The 19,760-nt window shown below is 40.4% G+C and overlaps 1 protein-coding gene and 1 long non-coding RNA gene across 10 annotated transcripts in view; one reads left to right on the top strand and one right to left on the bottom strand.

The window, feature by feature from the left end:
* LOC107499460 overlaps positions 1 to 19,760 on the bottom strand; it is a 141,784-nt gene that overhangs the window by 46,419 nt on the left and 75,605 nt on the right. The window contains exon 3 of one of the 2 annotated variants that reach the window (XR_004956278.1): positions 4,228 to 4,824. The exons of the other annotated variant lie outside the window; for it this stretch is intronic. This is a non-coding gene — a long non-coding RNA (uncharacterized LOC107499460). Of the gene's footprint in view, positions 1 to 4,227; positions 4,825 to 19,760 lie in introns of those variants that run through there. 2 annotated transcript variants of the gene reach the window in all.
* NPAS3 (neuronal PAS domain protein 3) overlaps positions 1 to 19,760 on the top strand; it is an 802,977-nt gene that overhangs the window by 775,516 nt on the left and 7,701 nt on the right. For all 8 annotated transcript variants that reach the window (XM_016123630.2, XM_016123628.2, XM_016123625.2 and 5 more), the window contains 3 exons: positions 36 to 229; positions 4,606 to 4,712; positions 18,415 to 18,562. In XM_016123630.2, the coding sequence (XP_015979116.2) occupies positions 36 to 229; positions 4,606 to 4,712; positions 18,415 to 18,562 (449 nt within the window). The remainder of the gene's footprint in view (positions 1 to 35; positions 230 to 4,605; positions 4,713 to 18,414; positions 18,563 to 19,760) is intronic.

Raw genomic sequence — 19,760 nt, 5'->3', positions numbered from 1 at the left:
TTTGACTGTGTCCTATACTTACTGTTCTATTACAGGTGATTCACATAACAGGCCGTCTACGACTGAGGGTGTCGCTGTCCCATGGGAGGACCGTCCCCAGCCAAATCATGGGTCTCGTGGTGGTGGCACATGCTTTGCCTCCCCCTACAATCAACGAAGTCAGAATCGACTGCCATATGTTCGTCACTCGAGTAAATATGGACCTCAATATCATTTACTGTGAAAATAGGTACTTGGTTTTTGTTTCCATTTGCCCTGCTACATGTTACACATTGGTGAGGGTTGGTGTTTTCAGCAGGCTGAAGGATTTTACTCTCCCAATGAGGCTCATTATAAATCCTCATCTTATTTTTAATGGCTGCTTGGACTGACACCAAACACACTTTTTATTTTGAATCTGCATTGCTTCCCTGATTTACATTAGGGACAACAGGGGAATGAATCAGGATATCCAGGCATCCATGAGCTCTAATTAGGGCCCATTTTGGCCAAAAACCCAAGGAGAGAGCAGGGCTGAGACGTTATTGGCAAAGTGATACAGTAAAAGTTACCTCCTGATGCCTCGGCCAGACCCTCTTCCTGAGTACTGCAAGGGCCCAGCCTCATAGTAGTCAGAGTTCAGACAGGCATCAAGCATGTTGTCTTGGTCAGCTAGGGCTGCTATAACAAATTACCACAACCTGGGGGGCCTGCACAACAGACATGTATTTCTCAGAGTTCTGGAGACTGGGAAGCCCAAGGCCAAGGTGCAGGCTGATTAGGTTCCTGGTGAGAGCTTTCTTCCTGGCTTACACACTGCTGCCTTCTTCCCTGTCCTCACGTAGGGGAGAGAGAGAGAGCCGTGGCCTCTTCTTTTTGTCGTAAGGATACAGATCCCATCATGGGGCTCTATCCCTGTGACCTCATCTAAACCTAATCATTCCTAAAGGCCTGCCATCCCAATGTCATCGCAATCGGGGTAAAGGCGTTAATATATGAATTCTGGTGGGACACATTTAGTCCACAACACATATAGAGAACCAATGAGAATCTGAGGTCTCCCGGTGGGAAAAAGGACAAAAAGGAAAATTACATCAGGATTCTGATCCTGACACAGGTCATCTGACTAGTCTGGGGCTTTCTACATATACATTAAATAAAACTTTGTAATTCTCACTTTTATAAATTAAAAAAGAAAAAAGATGACTCATTGTACAAATGACTTGGCAGTCCTTCCTAAGCACCGAGCTTTTATAAAAGGACTTTTAGCCTTTAGTTAAAAGTTCACTTTTTCTATTAAGCACAAAGCAAGGGACAAGGAAATGGGACAATGCCCCTTCAGACCTCTCACCTAGAAGTCACCAGCCCATCATCAGACTAATTTAAAAAGGAGAGAATCATGGGATGTGAGGAGAGGGGTAGAAAGGAGCTGCTCACGTGCCAGCTGTAGGAGGAAGCTTTGGCGGTACCGTCCATCCCCTGGTGCCACAGGGAGAATTGCTGAGGATTTGAGATGATGCTTTTGTGGCACAGACTGTTGTCAGGCATGAATGTAGTGTATGTTACTGAGCCCTGTGAGTGCCTTTAAAGGAAAAATGAAAAAGCAGACTGGTCAGGTGGCTTGGGCAATTGACCCCTCCAGAGCCTAGCCTGTGGTTGGTCCACTGGGACACAATAAAGGTTTGGAGGTGGAGTTCGTAATGCCTACCATTTCCAGTCAGGATTTGATTCAGAGGGAAGAATTCACCAGTGGGAGAAGATACACCCACCTGAACTAGTAACATTCAGTGGGGTAGAAGATATCATGAACCTATCACTATTATTTAATAAGTAACTCTAAATCTATTTTTCAAGGTTTGGTGGCATTTATTAACATTTTTTATCATCGTGACTGTATCCGTGGCAGTATCTAAGATGTTCTGCAGTGGGCACAGAATATTGGAAAAGCCATTTAGTGATAATGAGCTAGAGTTGGCAAATAATAATAAAGAGAGCTAACATTTATCGAACACTTACTACATACTTGGCAATGTGTGAAGCTTATTAGATGCACCATCTCTTTTAAGCTTCTAGACTATTCTGTAAGGTAGGTCTTGCCATTGTCTCGATCATCCTCAGACAGTTTCAGCTTAGAGAGAATGTGACTTAAGGGAGGCCAAGATTTAAACCCAAATCCACCAGCTTCATAAACCATGTACTTAGTTGCATTCTGTGGAGTCTCCCTGCATTACTTGTCTCAAAGTTTTCTTCAGAAATCAGGATAAATGGTAAGGAGTAACAACTAAGGGTGACCTTTCATAGATATGTACCAATGAAAAACATAATTACAGCCCACAAAGCTGTTTATTCTCTGATTTAAAATGTATAATGCCAGAGACGCAGGAAGGCAGGTAGAAAGTCAAAGATAAACTATGGTATTGCTTCTTTGAAAACATATGTCTGCTCCTTTGATTTAGATTTACTACCACCAATCCCTTCAAGAAAAAAAAAAAAAAAATGGAGGCTCATCTTATTTACCTAACGATGATTACCCAGTGATTGTCCTATCCCAAAACCATCACTTAATTTTCATTCCTGTGATCACAGATTAATTCTTTTGATGCGCTCCATGGACCTGAGTGCCTTTGGTGCCACTCTAGTAATTGAGATCATTTTCTGTGACCCACTTTAAGCTGTTTTTCCCTCCCCGTTAAAAAAAAAAAAAAAAAAAAAAGTTTTCTACAACCCCTTATTAGCTAAGACAATACAACATTATTTCCCAACTGAAGATGATAGTAATTATTAAAAAGACCTGTGTGAAAGGTAATCACATATTTGATCTAAGGGAAAAGCATACCATGTGCCAGGCACTATGCTACATTCATTTCATTCATTAATCCCCTCGCTGACATCTTAGGCTGTTTTACAGATAAGAAAACGCAAGTTCAGAGTACAAGATGCCATCAGGACTCTGATTCCAATAGAGGTCATCAGCCTGGTCTGGGGCTTCCAACACAGATAATAAGAGGTCTTTGAATATTGAGCTGGTCACATTTACCACAGTAACAGGCACTGGTGCATAGAAGTGCTTCAATCATTTGGAAGGATTTCATTCAAATAAAGAAAAAACTAAAGAAATATCTTCCCTCAGGAATGAAGTAGCTTTTTTTCCCCCGGGGGTTTATTGTTTAATTAGAGAATTACTAAGTAGAAACTGAAGGCAATTCTTCATTCTAAAGACCATTCTTCTCCCCAGCGGTCCCCAGCGGTCACTAGGACGGCCTCGGGCAGGGCTGACATCTAATGTGGCTTTTCAGAGGAGCTAGCAAATTTCAGAAACACCGATGAGCGCCTTTTAATGACATCCTCGTTCCCTCATTTGCAGACCTGGGGTGCAAACTGTGCTGGAAAAGCAGCTACTGGTTTCAGGAAAACACCAGCTCATCTGTTTTGCATCAGAAAACCACGGAATCCTGAGAAAACGCTCCTTTTTGTTGCCCCATTCAGTCTTATCTTACCAAGAATTCTGGTTTGGCCAAAAACATGATTTATATTGCTAGACACTGAGAAATTCACTCACTGGGTTAAATATATTTTAATTATCCTCCACATTATTCTGCTTTTGTTTTGTTTCTTATTTCCCTGCCCTGGGAGTCAGGCTTAACTCCTCAGCAGCGATCTCCTGGGTTGCTTAACCGTGTCATTTCTAAAGAGTCACTTCATCGTTGAATATATCATAAGTCAAACCATAAAAAGCACAGGGACATTAAAGAGAATAAATTAAACAAAAGATGATTTTATTTTGGACTGACCAAAATGAATCTGTACTTGGATAGGGAGGAGGAGAATAAGCATTTTGATATGTTTGTGTAAACCAGGCAGATTCTCCCAACATGTTTTCCAATTTTTGTTTTATTTTCCTGTGCTCATGCCCGAGGACATTGACGTCTGGACAATCAATGACAGAGGCTTATGCACCCTTAATGTCGAGCACAAGCCTGGAAGAGCTGCTGAAATGGTTTAAAAGTTTCTGTGTGGAATCTACCACAAAGTACCAGTTAAAAGGGCCAGGAGTGAAAGCTGAGCTCCCAAATGACTAAGACTAGAAAAGATAATACCCCCAGGCATGTGTATGTCTCAGCATTTAAATTATATCCCTTGAAATGCCAATTTGGACTCTGTGCCAAGAAGCAGTTGAAGCCCTTTTTTCATGGTAATACCCAATAGAAGACCAATCTGTTTAAATGAAAGGTGTCTCTAATCATTTGATATAAACATAACATGTTTTTATTTTATTATGTAACCTTGAATTATCTTGGCCTCTAATGAGGATCTTGCATTGTTACTGATTCTCAATAACGTTGTGGAATTATGTTGTCTAAATATATATTCTGATGCTCCCAAGAAAGAAAGAAAAGAATAAACTATTTAAACATGATTGCTTGATCTAACATTTCCTACTTTTGAAAAAGTCTGTTATACATTCAAAAAATCATCTTATGTATAAAAGGGTTATTCCTGAACATGCCAAGTCCTCCCAGATACCCCGGTATAATGAAAACTGCCAGGAGATATGTTTCTAAGTCATTTGACAGTTTCTGTATTTTCCCTCCTTCTGAATTCCATTCTGTGTCCTTCTCATTGTAGGATCAGTGATTATATGGATCTGACTCCTGTAGACATTGTGGGGAAGAGATGCTACCACTTCATCCACGCCGAGGACGTCGAGGGCATCAGGCACAGTCACTTGGACTGTAAGTACCTCCCATGTGTGGACACAACCTGGCTGGTTTCTTCTCTTTCTGATGCTTGTTCGGTTTCTGTGCCAAGTTCTCCCTTCATGTCTCCTGTGTACATCTGAGGTGACTGTCAGCAGGCAGTGAGAAAAAGTGAGACATAAATCACTTCAACTTGTGTTGGAATTAGATTGAAAGTTGGACCTCAGGCCCAGAGAAATTGCTGGATCTTTAGGCACTCACCTGAGATTTCATGGTCTCTTGCGCACTCTCCCCCATGAAGTGATGGGGGAAACTTTGTCCTTAGTGCTTTCTCGACCCTTTCATTTTCTAGAGAGCAATTTCCACTTGGAAATTTGTGGTCTCGGTTTCAAAATATATATGGGAGAGGACAGGCCCAAATGGACCAGAGCTCATAAAAATTTCTACTCGACTAGCTACAAAACTAGGGTGGCGGGGAAGCCTGAGAGCAGAGGCAGAGCACACGACGTAGACAAAGCAGCTCTCGAAAGCAGTGTCTCCCCACTGTATTTCCAGAAAGAGAGTTACTCAGAGGAGCAGATACCCCCAGCTCCCGATTCTGGAGAGAAAGAGAAACAAATCTCAGCTCTTTGAGTCTGGTTCCCAGCTTCTGAACTGCGGGCTGACCTCCAAGGCACCTTTTGTGGCATTTTGGCAAAGCAGGATCAGCAGCGTCGGGCTAGGTCCAAGCGGTAACTGGCACGCCAGCATCCTCATGCAGTTTTCCCCTCATCAGACTCAGCTGGGGTGTTTACACTGTGCTTGCAAGGGGTGTGACAGTCCATGCGGTGAGAGGCACTGATCTGGTGGGCCTCCTAGGAACAGGCTGCTTTCTTCCAACCAGAGAGGCCTTTTTATGCCCATTCATTTCATTAGGCTCTTCCTAAAAGATGAGAGCCCTACCAGCTATGTTCTTAGAAGGTTCTAAACCCAGTTCTGAACTCTGGTTTTAAGTGCAAGCAAGATGCCACAAATGGGACAATACAGCTTGAAGTTGACGCTGTTTTTTAATAAAACCAGCCCGTGTGGCCTTTGTGTTTCCTTCCTCCCCCTTTCTCGCCATGGTTGAGGAGAGCTGTTCTAGGTCTCTCCTTCACAGTCATTTGCTCGTTTCAAACTCAGGTCTCCAAAAGCATAATGGAGAGACAGTAAGCTAGCCCAAGTCTCAAAGTGGGAGCATCTCACACTGTGTTTTTAACTCTGTATTAGCAACAATGACACAGGGCCAAGTTCAGTGTCAGATTTGGTATATATCGCGCCTCTGGAAAAAGCCTGCCCACCAGGCTGCTCTCCAGCAGATTCTACTCCCGGCACAGACTGTGCCTCAGTATTGCGCACCAGGGACTTAGGGGACACACTTGTTGCTGTGAGTGAATGGGTGTTGTGTATCACAGAAGCAGATGGCTCTTCAATTAATTGGGGGGAAAAATGATGCTGTTTCCTGAAAAGGAACATCAGGTTCTTTGTAGCTGGGAATTTAGAGAAAATGGAGAAAAATCAGAACTTTAGAGTAAGCAAAGAATATATTTTTGGACCAATATATGCCAGAAATCCAGACATTAAAAACACATACATTGCATGTAGGACACCGTCACAGACCATGTGTGTGGGGAGAGAGGGGTGCTTTTTCTTTTGGGAACCTTAATTGAGGTCTAAATTCAGAAACCTGATGCTGACAAAAGAGAATTTTGTCATCCTCAGGTTATTATTTGGAAAAGATCATGCTATCTCTCCGGGATTTGATTTACGGCTTGAAGAAATACAATTCCTCAGGAATAGTGCGCTAGGGCAGTTCATCTCTTCCCATAAAGCAAAGGTCTCCAACAAAATATTTTTGATGCCATTCTTTCCAATCTACTTTTCTCTCATTCTTAGTAACCAGAATATTTTGAGAGTGCTGCAAATAAACAACTCCACCATTCACTATTGTGCTAGCCTCCTAATTTTCCTGGTATTGTGCCAGCTAATAAACAGAGAAGGTATGCTTTCAAATTCTGTGATTTTTTTTATTACTTGATATTGACATACTGGCTATTGCTTTATGATTTAGCCTACTAACAATGATTGAGTTCACTCTTTCGACTCATACACATGACTTCTAATTTTAAGTTCTTTTAATAACCTTAAACACATGAAAAACAAATAGAATGAGCTGATAATTCTGCACAGTAAAATACACTTCACATATTTAGCTATCACGCTGCGGAATAACTCCACAATGTCAAGTAGCACACAATTAGTAAAACTGTAGGGGGAGGAAAAGGAGTGTTTTGATCCTGAAGAATTTTGATCCTAATCAGATTGAAATTTCAGCGTTCTTGTAGTGCTTAATATCTTCAATCACACACACACACACACACACACACACACACACACACACACACACATCAAACTGATGTCAATGTCAGTTTTTGCATTCTGTAACTGGAATAAAATGCTAAAATATACAAATGCACCTTGCTTTGCACAATAAACATTAGCATCATTATAAAGTAAGATCGAGTCTAAAATCATGTGATGAAATGTCCCATGTTTACCTAATTCTCCAACCAAAGCCAGCCCAGTAACAAAATGACAAAGCATGTAATAAGTCTTGGTTGTGTAAACATTGGAAGAAAAGACAAAAAGCCAGCACAGCATCTTGCTTGTCCGAAGCCCTAGGCTATTACTGAAGGATGCCTCGACTGTGCCTTCTTGGCAGGAGAAGGTCATGGTGACATAGATTCAGCTCAGGAATAAGATAGAATTCTAAAACAAAGGGATGGTTAAAAAATAAACCACATTAACTATTTAGCTTTTCTTCCTAGAGCTATTGGCACAATTCCTGGTTCTGTCCATGAAAGACAGTTTTTAGTCATCTGATAATATTTCTGATACTTTGATATCTGTCTTGTGCTCTAGTTTAAGGATAAAACTTAATAGGACTCAAAATGAGTCTTTGAAAACTCAAAATGCTATCTTTATCATTTATATCTTTTTTCCTAGCATAGGCATCTGCAAATCCTTAGACTAACTCACTTCTAGAGTGAAAAGTAAAAGGAAATCTCAGCTGCACCAGCATTGACAGCTTTGACCAAGTGAACCAAAAAACTTTGGACCACCTACTCTCCTGTTAAGTTAGCACAGGACATCTGATAGTTCACTGGGTTTCAACATAAAGAGTCACTAAGAATCACATAATCCATATTATCATGGTAGTTTAGTGAAATTATACCAGTATTCTAAAACAAATGAAGTTTTTAATCTTCTTTTTTCATACTCTGAGCAAAAACCTCAGTTTTTTCCCTTTTAGTCACCTCAGTAGAGTCATTGACACCCAATTTCATTGATTCTTCAGGCAAAATTGACCAAATCAACATGTCAAGGTTTGAATTTTAAACCATTTGTATTAATAAAGATTTGAGCATCTCTGCCTATTACCTTCCATTGCTCAGAAGGTACTGACCTCGAAATGACCAGCCATGTATCCCTAGAGTCGCACACTCCAGTCACCTAGAGCATCTGTGATACTCTCGGGCATGAATGGCGCACCCCACCTACCTCTCTACCTCGCTTGTAGCCCAAAAAATAGAAGGGCAAACTGCAAATGCTAAACCAAACAGGGAAACATTCTCTGCATTTCTCTTTAGCCCCTTTTAATCCAGATTTGTGTCCACAGAAGATGCTGAATTTATCCTGATATACCCCTAGGGTTCTCTCCTGGTCAAATCAGCACCAACTCTCCAAAACCTGGAAAGGGTGGCGGGAGGGAAAATTTCCTTTCCCTTTATAATGTAGTGCTCCATCAGCAAGGCTCAAGGCTCTGCTGCTGCGGGACTTCAAAGAAGCCAGAGAGTGGTGGCAGTTTTCCCTTCCTAGAACTATGCAGGGTGAGGAAACTCTGGAAGAGTTATCTCAGAAAGAGAGAAGGACTTCCAGCTTGTCTATAAGATCATGTAGAGTTAAAAAGCATAGTCTGCCCAATTAATCTGGAGGGTGTTTTTAAAAAACACAGTAGCCTAAGTGTTTCTTTCTTCATTACTAAATTCTATACTTTCAACAAAACTAATACACAGCTACCTGGCATAATGCATTCCATGCTGTTTTGCATCAATAACCCCTACACTTTCCTCCTGAAGGCGTCTCATCGCCAATGCAAGCCGACTGCTTAATGCAGGACTAATTAGTATATCCCCTTCCAGTCTGCAGGCCCTCCATTGTAATTCCTTCCCAGCTCATTTTTTTCCACAACGGAGCATCAATCAAAGTAAGTGCCCTGCCTGCCTAGGAAACACAAGATGTCCTCCATGCATTTGTCATCTGCCACACAAACAAAGGGGGAATTTAATTGTTGATTTGGGTATGCAGCCATTGCACTCAGTAAAGGAAGCTGCAAGTGATGGGAGAAGGGACGGTATCAATTTTGATGGGTGAGCTAAATGCAGACAGCACAGGGATTCTCTTCTATTTTCTGATCTTAGCCTTTTCCAGGGCTGAGTCTTTAGGGATTTAGCTGCAACCTAATCATTGGCTGGACTTCCTTCCCAAAGCAAATGAGGTTCTTCCTCTTCTTCCATATGAATATGAAAATTCCGGGAAAGGAAATGTATGTAATAGCTACCATGTCTGACTCTTTTCAAAAACCAAGTCGGCCCACATCATGTGCCTATCTACTAACTAAAAAGACTGGCACACGGAGATAAAATAAAGCCAGGTTTTTATGCAGGAGTGAATTAGTATTATTTTATGTATTTTTGGGGGGAGGTTGGGGTGAGGCAAATGCTGATTTCACCTTTTCAAGTCCAAAGACAAGCAGGCACAGAGAACAGAGACTAGCAAGAACCTAACCCCCAGCTGAGTGCCCCTGTTCCAATGCATTACAGAAACGCAGAATTCCGGGCCTAATCCCAGGCTTACTGATTCCAAATCTGCAGTAAACAAGATCCCTAGTTGACTCAATTCACGTTAAAGCTTGAAAGTACCGAGCACACTAGTATTGAGAAGGCATTATTTTACATGGAGCAAAAGTAAATTCAAATAGACTACAGATCTTGAGGACTTTATTTTCTTTTCGATTGGATGAATTTACTAATGGTAGTAAGAAAACATGAGTAGTGAATTGGCTCTGGGGATTCAATGAGTGTTCGAATGAAATGAGTATGCGATTGCTTACTACAGAAATTGACTTCTTTACAAAGATGTAAAGTTTTGAACATCAGTGGATAAAGTTAAGAGAGTATAAATAGTAATAGTCAACGTGTAAGCAAAAGGAGGTCTTTAGTTTTTTCCCCAGATTAATATTTTCCTATGTACTTGATTACATGTGTGAACATTCCTGCTCCAATTTCTTGTGTGAGTTCATCTAATATTTGTGGGTAGTTATTATATACAAAGTGATATTGCTTTAAGATTCCAAAAATAACTAAGATATGGTCTCTACCTTCAAGGAGCTTTCATACTACTAGAAAAGACAGCATGAAAACAGCCAATTTTGAAAAAGGTGGCATGAAATGAAGACTACTAAAATAAACAAAACACAAAAACCCCATAGGTGGAGGTAACCAAGGAAGGATGGAGAAGTCCCAGAAGAGCCACATTTTCCCTGGTCCTTGAAAAAAACATGGCAGGAAGCCAAGATGGCAGGAGATATGAGAGTGGAGGTGGCAGGGGTTGGGGGTGGTCAAGGGCATTCCAGGCTTAGAAGAGCTTATGAAAGGACACAAAATACAACTACACACGATTTTTCCTCTCTGCTCAGAGGAAGCCAGAACTTCAATTTGACTTATATATCCTAATACAATTCTAGAACGGAGTCAAGTTTTTTTCTTATTAGTGTTTCAATTAGGAGCTCCTTATTTTTTTTTTATAAAAAGGACACCTAATATTTGACAGAAGATAACACATTGCTCTTATAAAGCATAATCAGAAAAAAATTCTTCTAAATCATCCATTTTGACCTAAATCAATTAACCTGAAATCAATTCCATTACTCCTTATAATAACATCTTGTTCTTAATCTTGTATAAACTATATATTTAAAAAATACTGTCCTTAAAACAATGATTTAATGACACCCCAGATATCTCAAAGAAAAAAAAATTGAACCTTTTTTTTTACACACATGAGCAGCATTCAGTTTGTGTGTGTCTTCAGTATACAATGTTTTGTGGGGTTTTTTTTTTTTTTTGTAAATATAGGGTTAAGTAAGAATCGAGTTATTCGAAGCTTTTTATGAACTCCCACATCCTCTCTGGCTTCCTAGAATTTTTAGTGGGACATAGCAACTAGAATGCTTCTAGTTACAAATAACAGAAAACCTAAGTAAAAATGACACTTTCTCTGTAATTGTCTTAACTTTCTCTCCATGAGCAAAAGACAGCTAAAGCACCACCAGTCATCAGTTCCTCACGGGGCAATGTCCAAAGTCGGGAAAGGATCATTTTGGCTTCATTTTGGCAAGAAAATATTCCCATAGTTCCTCCAGTAGAGAGATGCTCCCTTTTTGACTCATTATCCAGTTTAATCAAATGCCCAGACCTACGCCACACACTGGCAAGGAGTGGAACTACCATGACTGATTTAAATAATCAAGGTTTATCCCTCCAGACTTGGACAAGGTCAGCATTCTGGTAGCCAGAACAAGTGGGAGAATAGCTGTTCAGTGCATAGTCAAGACTGACTGTTACGTGGGAGAATCTGTGATGTTTTCACAATAAGGTACTTGGATTTCTGAAAATCTACAGAACAGGTGAACAGATAGAATTTGCCTGGGCTCCTTTAAACATTACTGATTTTAAAGAATACCAGTTTTTGCATGCCTCTGCCTGACCTCTTATATGTTTCTTAAAGATGTTTAGTGGACTTGATGAAGCGACTGCACCCAGAAAACACAAGGTTCCCTGGGACATAAAATAAATCTGAATGTAAGATCCACCTCATCCCTTTTGCCATTTTTAGTTCTGCCTATATCCCAATTTAACCTCAAGACTCCCTTACTCTTTACTTTTAAAGAGAAAAGAAAAATTCACCCAGGCCAGGTCAGACCCCCTGTACTTTCTTAGGCCAAAGAACCACTTTTTCATCATGGTTATCACTATTATAAATTAATTAGCGGAATGACTGATAAGCATCTGTCTCCCACTCAAAAGCAAATAGAAGCAAACCCTGTTTAAGAATGAAGATGCTTCCAAGACTCTCCTGCAGTAGAGAGACTTCCTCCTGAGTCTCACCGTCCAGTAGTTTATCGTATTCCAAACTTAAACAGTCACTGGCAAGGGAAAGGGGTTACTGTGACTGAGACTACTGTAGGAGGACAGGCCCACGGCAGTTTTTGCTCACGTGGATGTCCCCCAGTGCCTGGCACAGAATAGGCGCTCAAAAAAAAAAAAAAAATTTAGTCAATGAGTGAATAAATCCACCATTTCCCTCATTTCCTAGCCGTAGATCTTTTTTAATTCCATGCCGAAGAGTTCACGGCTTCTTTATATAGCGAATCCCTGCATGGGGCGAAAAAAAGGCATGGAGCGAAAAAATCCTCTGTCCTTACCTATTTTAGGTTGAGAAGGGCAGGGATGAGTGGGGCCGAAGCGCCCTGGTTGGACTGAAAACAGCTCGAAAAAAGATCTGAGATCTCAGATGTCACTCGTGCCAACAATTACTTTGATCCTTCCTGTCCTAGAACACGATACAATCAGTGTTTAAAAGCTTTGGTCTCCAATTCAGTACATTATCATGAAGAAAAGGGGAATTTATTTTTTAAACTTAACAGATTGACATGTCCTAAATCAATGAAAAGTTTTCTGCGTGATTCAGTATTAACAGTTAATAAAAATCTATCCATTGGCTGGGGCATAGGAAAAAACCTCTTCTGAGGTTATAAATCACACAGATAGCAATTCAAGCAGGGCCTGTCATTAGTGTATTAGGGGGAAAATCCATAGATGATGCATAGTCATTCACAGAACATCCACAGGTCTTCTGTCCTTAAGCCTGTAACTCAGATTAAATATCAGATATCATTAAGCTTTACCAAATATTGCTCAGCGCATAGATTTGCAAAAGAACTAAAAACCAATTCTTGGATGCCTGCTATTTAAGACATCTAGCTCACTAATTGCAAAATCTATAGGAAAGTCTGCACAGCATCAAAGCCTTGGTTGATCCTATGAGCAATTCTAAATGAAAAACTGCAAGTAAATAAAGCATTTAATGCAGTTTCTGGCTCTAACGCTGTTTCTCCTGTGGGTTTTGAAAATGACCTTCCTGTAAGCATCAAGGACTATAACTTTTTAGATAAACTTGTTCTTGTTTTAAGTCTATGTCAAGTTCATTCCCCTAGAAACCCACGGTTTTCAAAAGCAGAGGAAAAAGTAATCCAGAATCTAAAAAAAAAAAAAAAAAAAAAAAATAGTCCTGTTTCCAGAATGAAGTTCCCTGTCAGCCTGCCTTGGGCCTTAGGTGGAAAAGCAGAGATTAAAGAGTCAGTATTCTTTTTCATGTTTCATCTGCCAGTTTTGTGAATGTAAAAAGAGAACCGGTGGCTATAGCAAAGCACCCAACTGTGGTATTAAGTAGAAAGTGTGATTCCTGCACACACACACACACCCTTACACACACAAACTCCACGCTAGTGAATTCAAAAATAATTTTTGAGTCTCTAGCACAAGCGGCCCGCTCTCCATTCTCTGCAGCCATTGATGAAGGTACCTCAAGGAGGGGTGAATGGCGCTGCAGATGCGTCCTCGTATCACCATGACGATAATGAAGCTCTTTGTTCAGCTGTGTGAATGTGAAGTGTGAAATTTCGGATGATCTCACCATTTCCTATTTATTCTATACTTACCTGAATACACCAAGTATTGCAGCTTTTTAATGCATATGCAAACTACTAAAATGTCCTTTTGTGAAACACTTTGCTAAAAGACCGCTTTTGATATGTGTTCTTCATCTCCTCTTCAAACTGAATTAGACTGCTTCCTTCTTTTTAAGACACAAGTAACTCACTATTTAGAGTCTTTGGCTTTGATTTTGTAGAACAGCCCAACAGGAAGAGACCATGTTCTCTTTTATTCTCCATATTTCTGAAGGCAAACTTGGACTGATTTGTTTTGATTTACTAACAGAATTATGTTCCTGCCACAGACACAGGCTTCCTTTATGTCCTTTCAGTCATCGGCCTATCTCTGTAGACAAAGTTTTCCCAAAGAAAACTGAAATGCCTCTGTTGGTAACTGTGCAGAGCCATGGCTGTGTGCTTCAGCAAAAGAGGTTATCAGATTTGGGGGGACAGTAATCATTCTCCACAAGCAGCACATTACTTATATCCCTACCAATAAGCTCAAACCAAGAGACCGGGTTACATTTTAAAGAGACAGTCAATAAAATTGAGCATCTAATCTTTAGAGGAAAAAGAAAATGTTTTCGACTTAAAAGGACACATGTTCTAAAATGCAAGCTCTCTGAAACTTTCTCTTCATGGAACTGTATTTGCCAATTCCGTCATAGTTAAGAGTAGGTGGTGTTTTGACACTAATAGCCAAAAATTGCCAAATTAGCAGGGTTGGAACAGTTCAGCCAGGAGGATTTAAGGCTCTTTGTCTCTAATGTATTATTCTCACAGTGGGGTCACCTCTGCCCTCTGAAGAGCTCAGTTTGTAACGCAAAGGCACCTTTCACTCCTTTAGCTTGGAAAGTAGGGTGCTACTGATGACAGCTTCATGGTTTTCCTCAGAGCAATGGCAGCCAAAAGCAATGAGTTACACCCGAAACTTCAGAGTAAAAAGGAACAAGTTCTTATGTGGCAGCGGAGGCATTCACAGTTACACCTGAGACCATTTGAAACTGTAAGCAAACCTGGGGAAAATGTACCCGTCCTCCCTACATATTCATGTTTACCTTGTAAACTCTAAGAAAAGGCTGCTTAAATGTTTTGGGGTCCCTAAATAAAAACTAATTCCTATAGCACAACTTTAAAGACATAATTCTAGAGATGTTACGATGTGATCAGTGAATTCAGTGAGAGATACACAGGCTGTTGTGCTACCAAAAGTTTTGAAAAGCAAAAAGTAAATGTTGGGATAAACCAAAAAGATGATGCCGGGTTATGAGATACAAGTACTCCAACCACATCAGGGCGTAAGATCAAAAATACGACACACATATGTATTTCCTCTCCCTCTCTGCTTCCTCTCTTTATAGCTTGAGCACACTGTTATGAATTTGCTCCTGGGCTCATTGGTTTGATGAATATTAATCTCTTTTCAAGGGACGATAAACTATTTTTTAAGAACTTCCACAATAAGTGACTTACGTTATGCTTATTTCTGTTTTTTTTTCCCCCACGAAGGATTTGATGAAGTAGACTGACACAAACATCCTCTCATTTCCATCTCAAGCTAAAATTCAAAAATAAAAACAACAGCCACTGTATTAAAGAGAATCAAAAAGTTTTGTGTTTTTCAAGTTGTCAAATTTATTACAAACTAAAAATCTCTTTCAAACTGGCACCAAGGTGGCTTTTCTTCTTGAGCTGATTAGGACCACATGAGCTCAGGAAAAGCTGTCAGATCCTGCCTCTGGCGCAGCTGGAATGATCCAACTGATTTGCCAGTATGATTTAAAAAAAAAAAAAAAGAGAGAGAGAGAGAAAGAAAAAAAGAAGCTTCATCCCAAAGTCATAAATTTACATTCTGGAGCTCCAAGAAAAAAGTATTCCTTGTTCATTTTAAAAGAAGCAAAATTTCATTGTGACCTCTTTTATGGGACCTCCTAAAAAGCAGAAGCAGATGGGACAATATATTGGTCATTGATGTATGCCATAGTAGAACTGAAGACTGTGTCTTCTCTCTAGTTATAGATTCCCACTGACAGGTGAGGGGGTCTCATTCAGAAAACACTAGTCCTCGGGAAATAGCCATAAACGAAGACCATGCTAGAATGTTTACCTTTAAGAATTCTGTTTGTCAGGCTGGCCCAAGGCAAATTAATGGATTAGGTCAAACTCTTCTTCAGCTGACCAATGATGGGCTCCCGGATCTGCTTTACAGCATTCACCAGGGTAAGTTAAGGTACTCAAGTAGATACTGATTCCCCAAGGAGGTTCCTTTCCTCGTTAGTCCTTTCACAACCACTTCTTCGCATCAAAATTTACCTGACCTAACTTTTTCATTGGGTCTCCTCTCTTAGCTAGATGGCCCTTGGCCTGATGATAATAAAGGCTCTATTAATGTATTCATGGACCCTAATAAATCTGTATTTATCTTTTCAGGAAACACAGATGCACTTAATCAGATCCAGAGTCCTACTCCCTTAACTCTAAAAGATGACACATATCAGTCTTTCAGCAAATAAGCTCTTCAGCCCCTTTGATAGCACATTCGTGGATCCCACCAGGGAGGCAGATGTTTTACTGGCTAAGCATTTTAGAATTGAGAGTTTGTTTTGTTTGTTTGTTTTTAAGAGAAAATTTTAAGAAGACAGTGATCTTTATGTTGATTCCGCACATTCTAATTTGACTATAATTCCTCTCTTGCTTTCACCCCTTCTAAGCACTATATTCTGAGAATAGATATTTATTCTTGTAAATTTTTTTTGCTTGCTTTTGGTCAAAAATCCAGAATCCCCAGCCAGGCTGGACTGATCTGGCCTACCATCCCAGTGTTTTCTTCGTGTGCTTTGAAAAAGGGGGCCTCTTAGTCTCTTAGCCTTTGTTAAATTACTAGAACCATTTGAAATTATTCTTTAGTCCAGATACAGAGCCAAAAGAATTATACACCAATCACTGATTGGGGGCTATAAATTTTCTCTGTGAAAATAGTGGGCAGAATTTTATAACCCATCGTTCCTCTATTAACAGTTAACCAGGTTGAGAGGATTTGAATAAAAGCACATCTTGTTGCATGCAACAATGGTTTGACAGAAGAGCTGTATGGCAGAGTTAGTATTTTACTGCTTTCAGCTTCACCACACAGTTTTGTAGCCTGGGAAGCCATGCATGCAAAATGGCAGGACTTACAATTGCCTACAAAAGGAGAGTACAATGCTACCTGTGGAGCCTTGTCCCATGAGAAGATGACAGTTCCGGGCCTTAAAAATACCCTAAATTGTTGAATAGTTTCAGAATAGAACTTGCCAGTACTTGAAGCACTCATCAATGCAAGGCCTTTTCAAGCAACTGTTAAGACATAATTATTCAATTTTACAACCATCCATTTATTGTATCATGAGAAGAAGGGAGGAATGCATCGAGGTTTACATATTTATGGATGTAATATGTGGACGTTTGATTTTTGATCACTTTCAGAGGCAGGAAAAGTGGCTCAGACACGACGGAAAGAGCTTCAACAGCCTTAAACACAGCTCTTTTCCAAAGTGACTTCCCTTTACTCATCCACCTCCCCCCTAAAAAAAATCAAAATGTACTTCATGAAACTATTGTATATGAAGCACTTATTAGCCGTAATTAAATGGACAATATGAATTTACTACGTCTTTAGGACTCTGGCTTGTTCTGGTTTAGAGCAAGATGATTAATGCAAATACATATTACTTGAGATAACCATTTAGCAGCTAATTTAGCCAAATTTATTACAGCAGTTAGAGGTTTTTCATTTTAGCAGACGGAGACAAGGACATGCCAAAAGTGGGCGACGTGGACGAGTGCACACTGCCCTCTAGTGGCCAGCCAGCTGGCGCGCTTCTGGGGGGTATGGAGTTGCGGCCATCCGTATCCAAGTAATAACGGCAGGTTTTGCACGTTTCCGGCATCCTTTTAAACCATTCCCATCCATAGCACTTTATTTCATGGGATGATTTACTGCACTTTCCCCTTTTACTAGCTCAGGAGTACCCAGATACAAATCAAATCAATTTCGACTTGGCAAGATTTTGGTTAAAGTATCATTTTTAACATCTGCATTTTAAAGCCCTCTTTCAGTGGGTATTTAATGGCACCGTTTCACATTACTGATTGTTTTTACTTGTTCCTTCATTTTGGGCCATATTTCAGAGTCTGTGTGGAGCTGTCACTCTGTTTGGCTCCAGCCAAGTCAATTCTGTGCCTCCCTTAGGCCAGTGTTTTTCTCTGACTTGGTTAGGGAATTTATTTTGTTCCAACATTCTGTCGTCGCACCAGAATTTCCCCTGACTGACCAATGTAAATTTAGCTCATACATGGACTATAAATTCTGTTACACAAGATCAAAAGGAACAGATGCATAAGGACGCTGGTCGACACTGCTCACACTGGTGACAGATCAAAGACGGAGGGGTAAAGCATCTTCGGAACCATTCAAATATCCAGAATCTCAAAGAGGTCTACCTCGAAACTATGAATAAATCACATACAAATTTGCCTTTGTTATCATCTGACGTCAAACCCATTGACAATATCCACACCGCATTAGGTATTCTGTGAGTCAAAAAGATTTGTAGTCCTTTTATTCTTCCTTTCACGCCATGGCTGCCGAAAATGGAACAAAGTCTTGCTGCAAAAGCTAGTAACCCTCGCTCGGGAACTGCCGCTCCACTGAATTGTTGATTTTATTTGTCCTACTAATGGCATCCTCCATTAAGCATACGGAGGGGTAGCCTGGCTTGGTGCAAGACCTCCCCTGTCTAAGCTTGAGGTTTTGTGGAGATGACAATCATCTGATTCCAGTCTTAATACACAGTGCCTTCTGTTTTTTGTTTTGTTTTGTTTTGCTTTGCTTTTCCCCCTCAGTGCTGAATAAGGGCCAGTGTGTGACGAAGTACTATCGTTGGATGCAGAAGAATGGAGGCTATATTTGGATACAGTCTAGCGCCACCATAGCTATTAATGCCAAGAACGCAAATGAGAAGAACATCATCTGGGTGAACTATCTTCTTAGGTATATTTTCTAATTCTTTTTCATTTCTGTCTCAGTTATAAAGTATGCAGCCCAATGGTGAATAACTAACATATTATCTTTTGACAGTATCTGCTGTGGAATTATGTGGAAATTCTGCTTTTATTTCTACAAGATTCAAAGAAATATGAAAAGATCAAAGCTACGTTAGAAGGGACTTCCAGGGCAGATTCACAACACTTTCAATAATTCTTGGTCTGTCAGCATTTGGGAAGCTCTGCAGAAGTTGCTTTGGTTTTCCCGCAAATGTCCAGGCCATAAAAAGAACACAGACTTTTGCCTAAAGCTATAGCCTTCAAAAGCACCTCTTTCTCCCCACCACCATACACATACTCACACACTCCAATCCTTGTGAAAATTAAACAAAAGGGGATGAAAAAGAAGGGTACGCTATAGTCCTCCTATATTCTATTCCTTCGAAGCTTTCAGCATATTACATAGGGTTTGATTCCCTAGGCACTGAAGTTTTAGTAAGCAAAGTGAGTTGATTTGCTAGAATCAAGACAGTATCAGTATAAAAATGAAGGCAATCTTCCCTTCGCCTGCTCTGTGATCTCAGGAAAGTTTTACAGCTGTTTTAAAGCATTCACAAATTTACATCCATAAATGCAGCCAAGCTCAATAGCATCCTAAATTCTAACATGTGGCACCATTTCTCAGTCCTTCCTCACTTTCTGCCTTTGGATTTAAACTAGCACACACACACACACACACACACACACACACACACACAAAGCCAAGACCAACAGCCTGGGTGATCTGCAACAACCTTTCTGGGAGGTTCTCCACCAATCCTGTCATGCAGCCATGTCCCGCTCCCTCCCAGCACTGTCATTCGCTCTTTGGCTCCTTTTGGCCGATAGCCGCCAAGCAGGGTCTGAGTAGGAAAACTCCCAATAGGTCTTATGAATGGAAGTTGTTGCCCTTTGGCTGATTATCTAGACAGGGAGTACTTCAATCCCATTTCTCTTTGAGACAGCCAAATGGAGCCGAGATGCTGACAACCATGGCTCATCAGCACACTGACCCTTCAGAGTGTTCACGTACATTTGTGATGACTTGAAGGCATGAATGTGCTTGCTACCAATAGCATATCAATCAGACACTAATGATTATTGCTCTGGAGAGGGCTTTAATGTGCACCACTTAAAAGAGTCTTCATTTATCTACTTTCTTTTTT

Source organism: Rousettus aegyptiacus, unplaced genomic scaffold, assembly GCF_014176215.1.
Source record: "Rousettus aegyptiacus isolate mRouAeg1 unplaced genomic scaffold, mRouAeg1.p scaffold_m13_p_3, whole genome shotgun sequence".
In the NCBI taxonomy this organism is placed as follows: domain Eukaryota; kingdom Metazoa; phylum Chordata; class Mammalia; order Chiroptera; family Pteropodidae; genus Rousettus; species Rousettus aegyptiacus.
The sequence above is the reverse complement of the archived record's forward strand: the minus strand, read 5'-3'. Positions and strand labels throughout refer to the sequence as shown.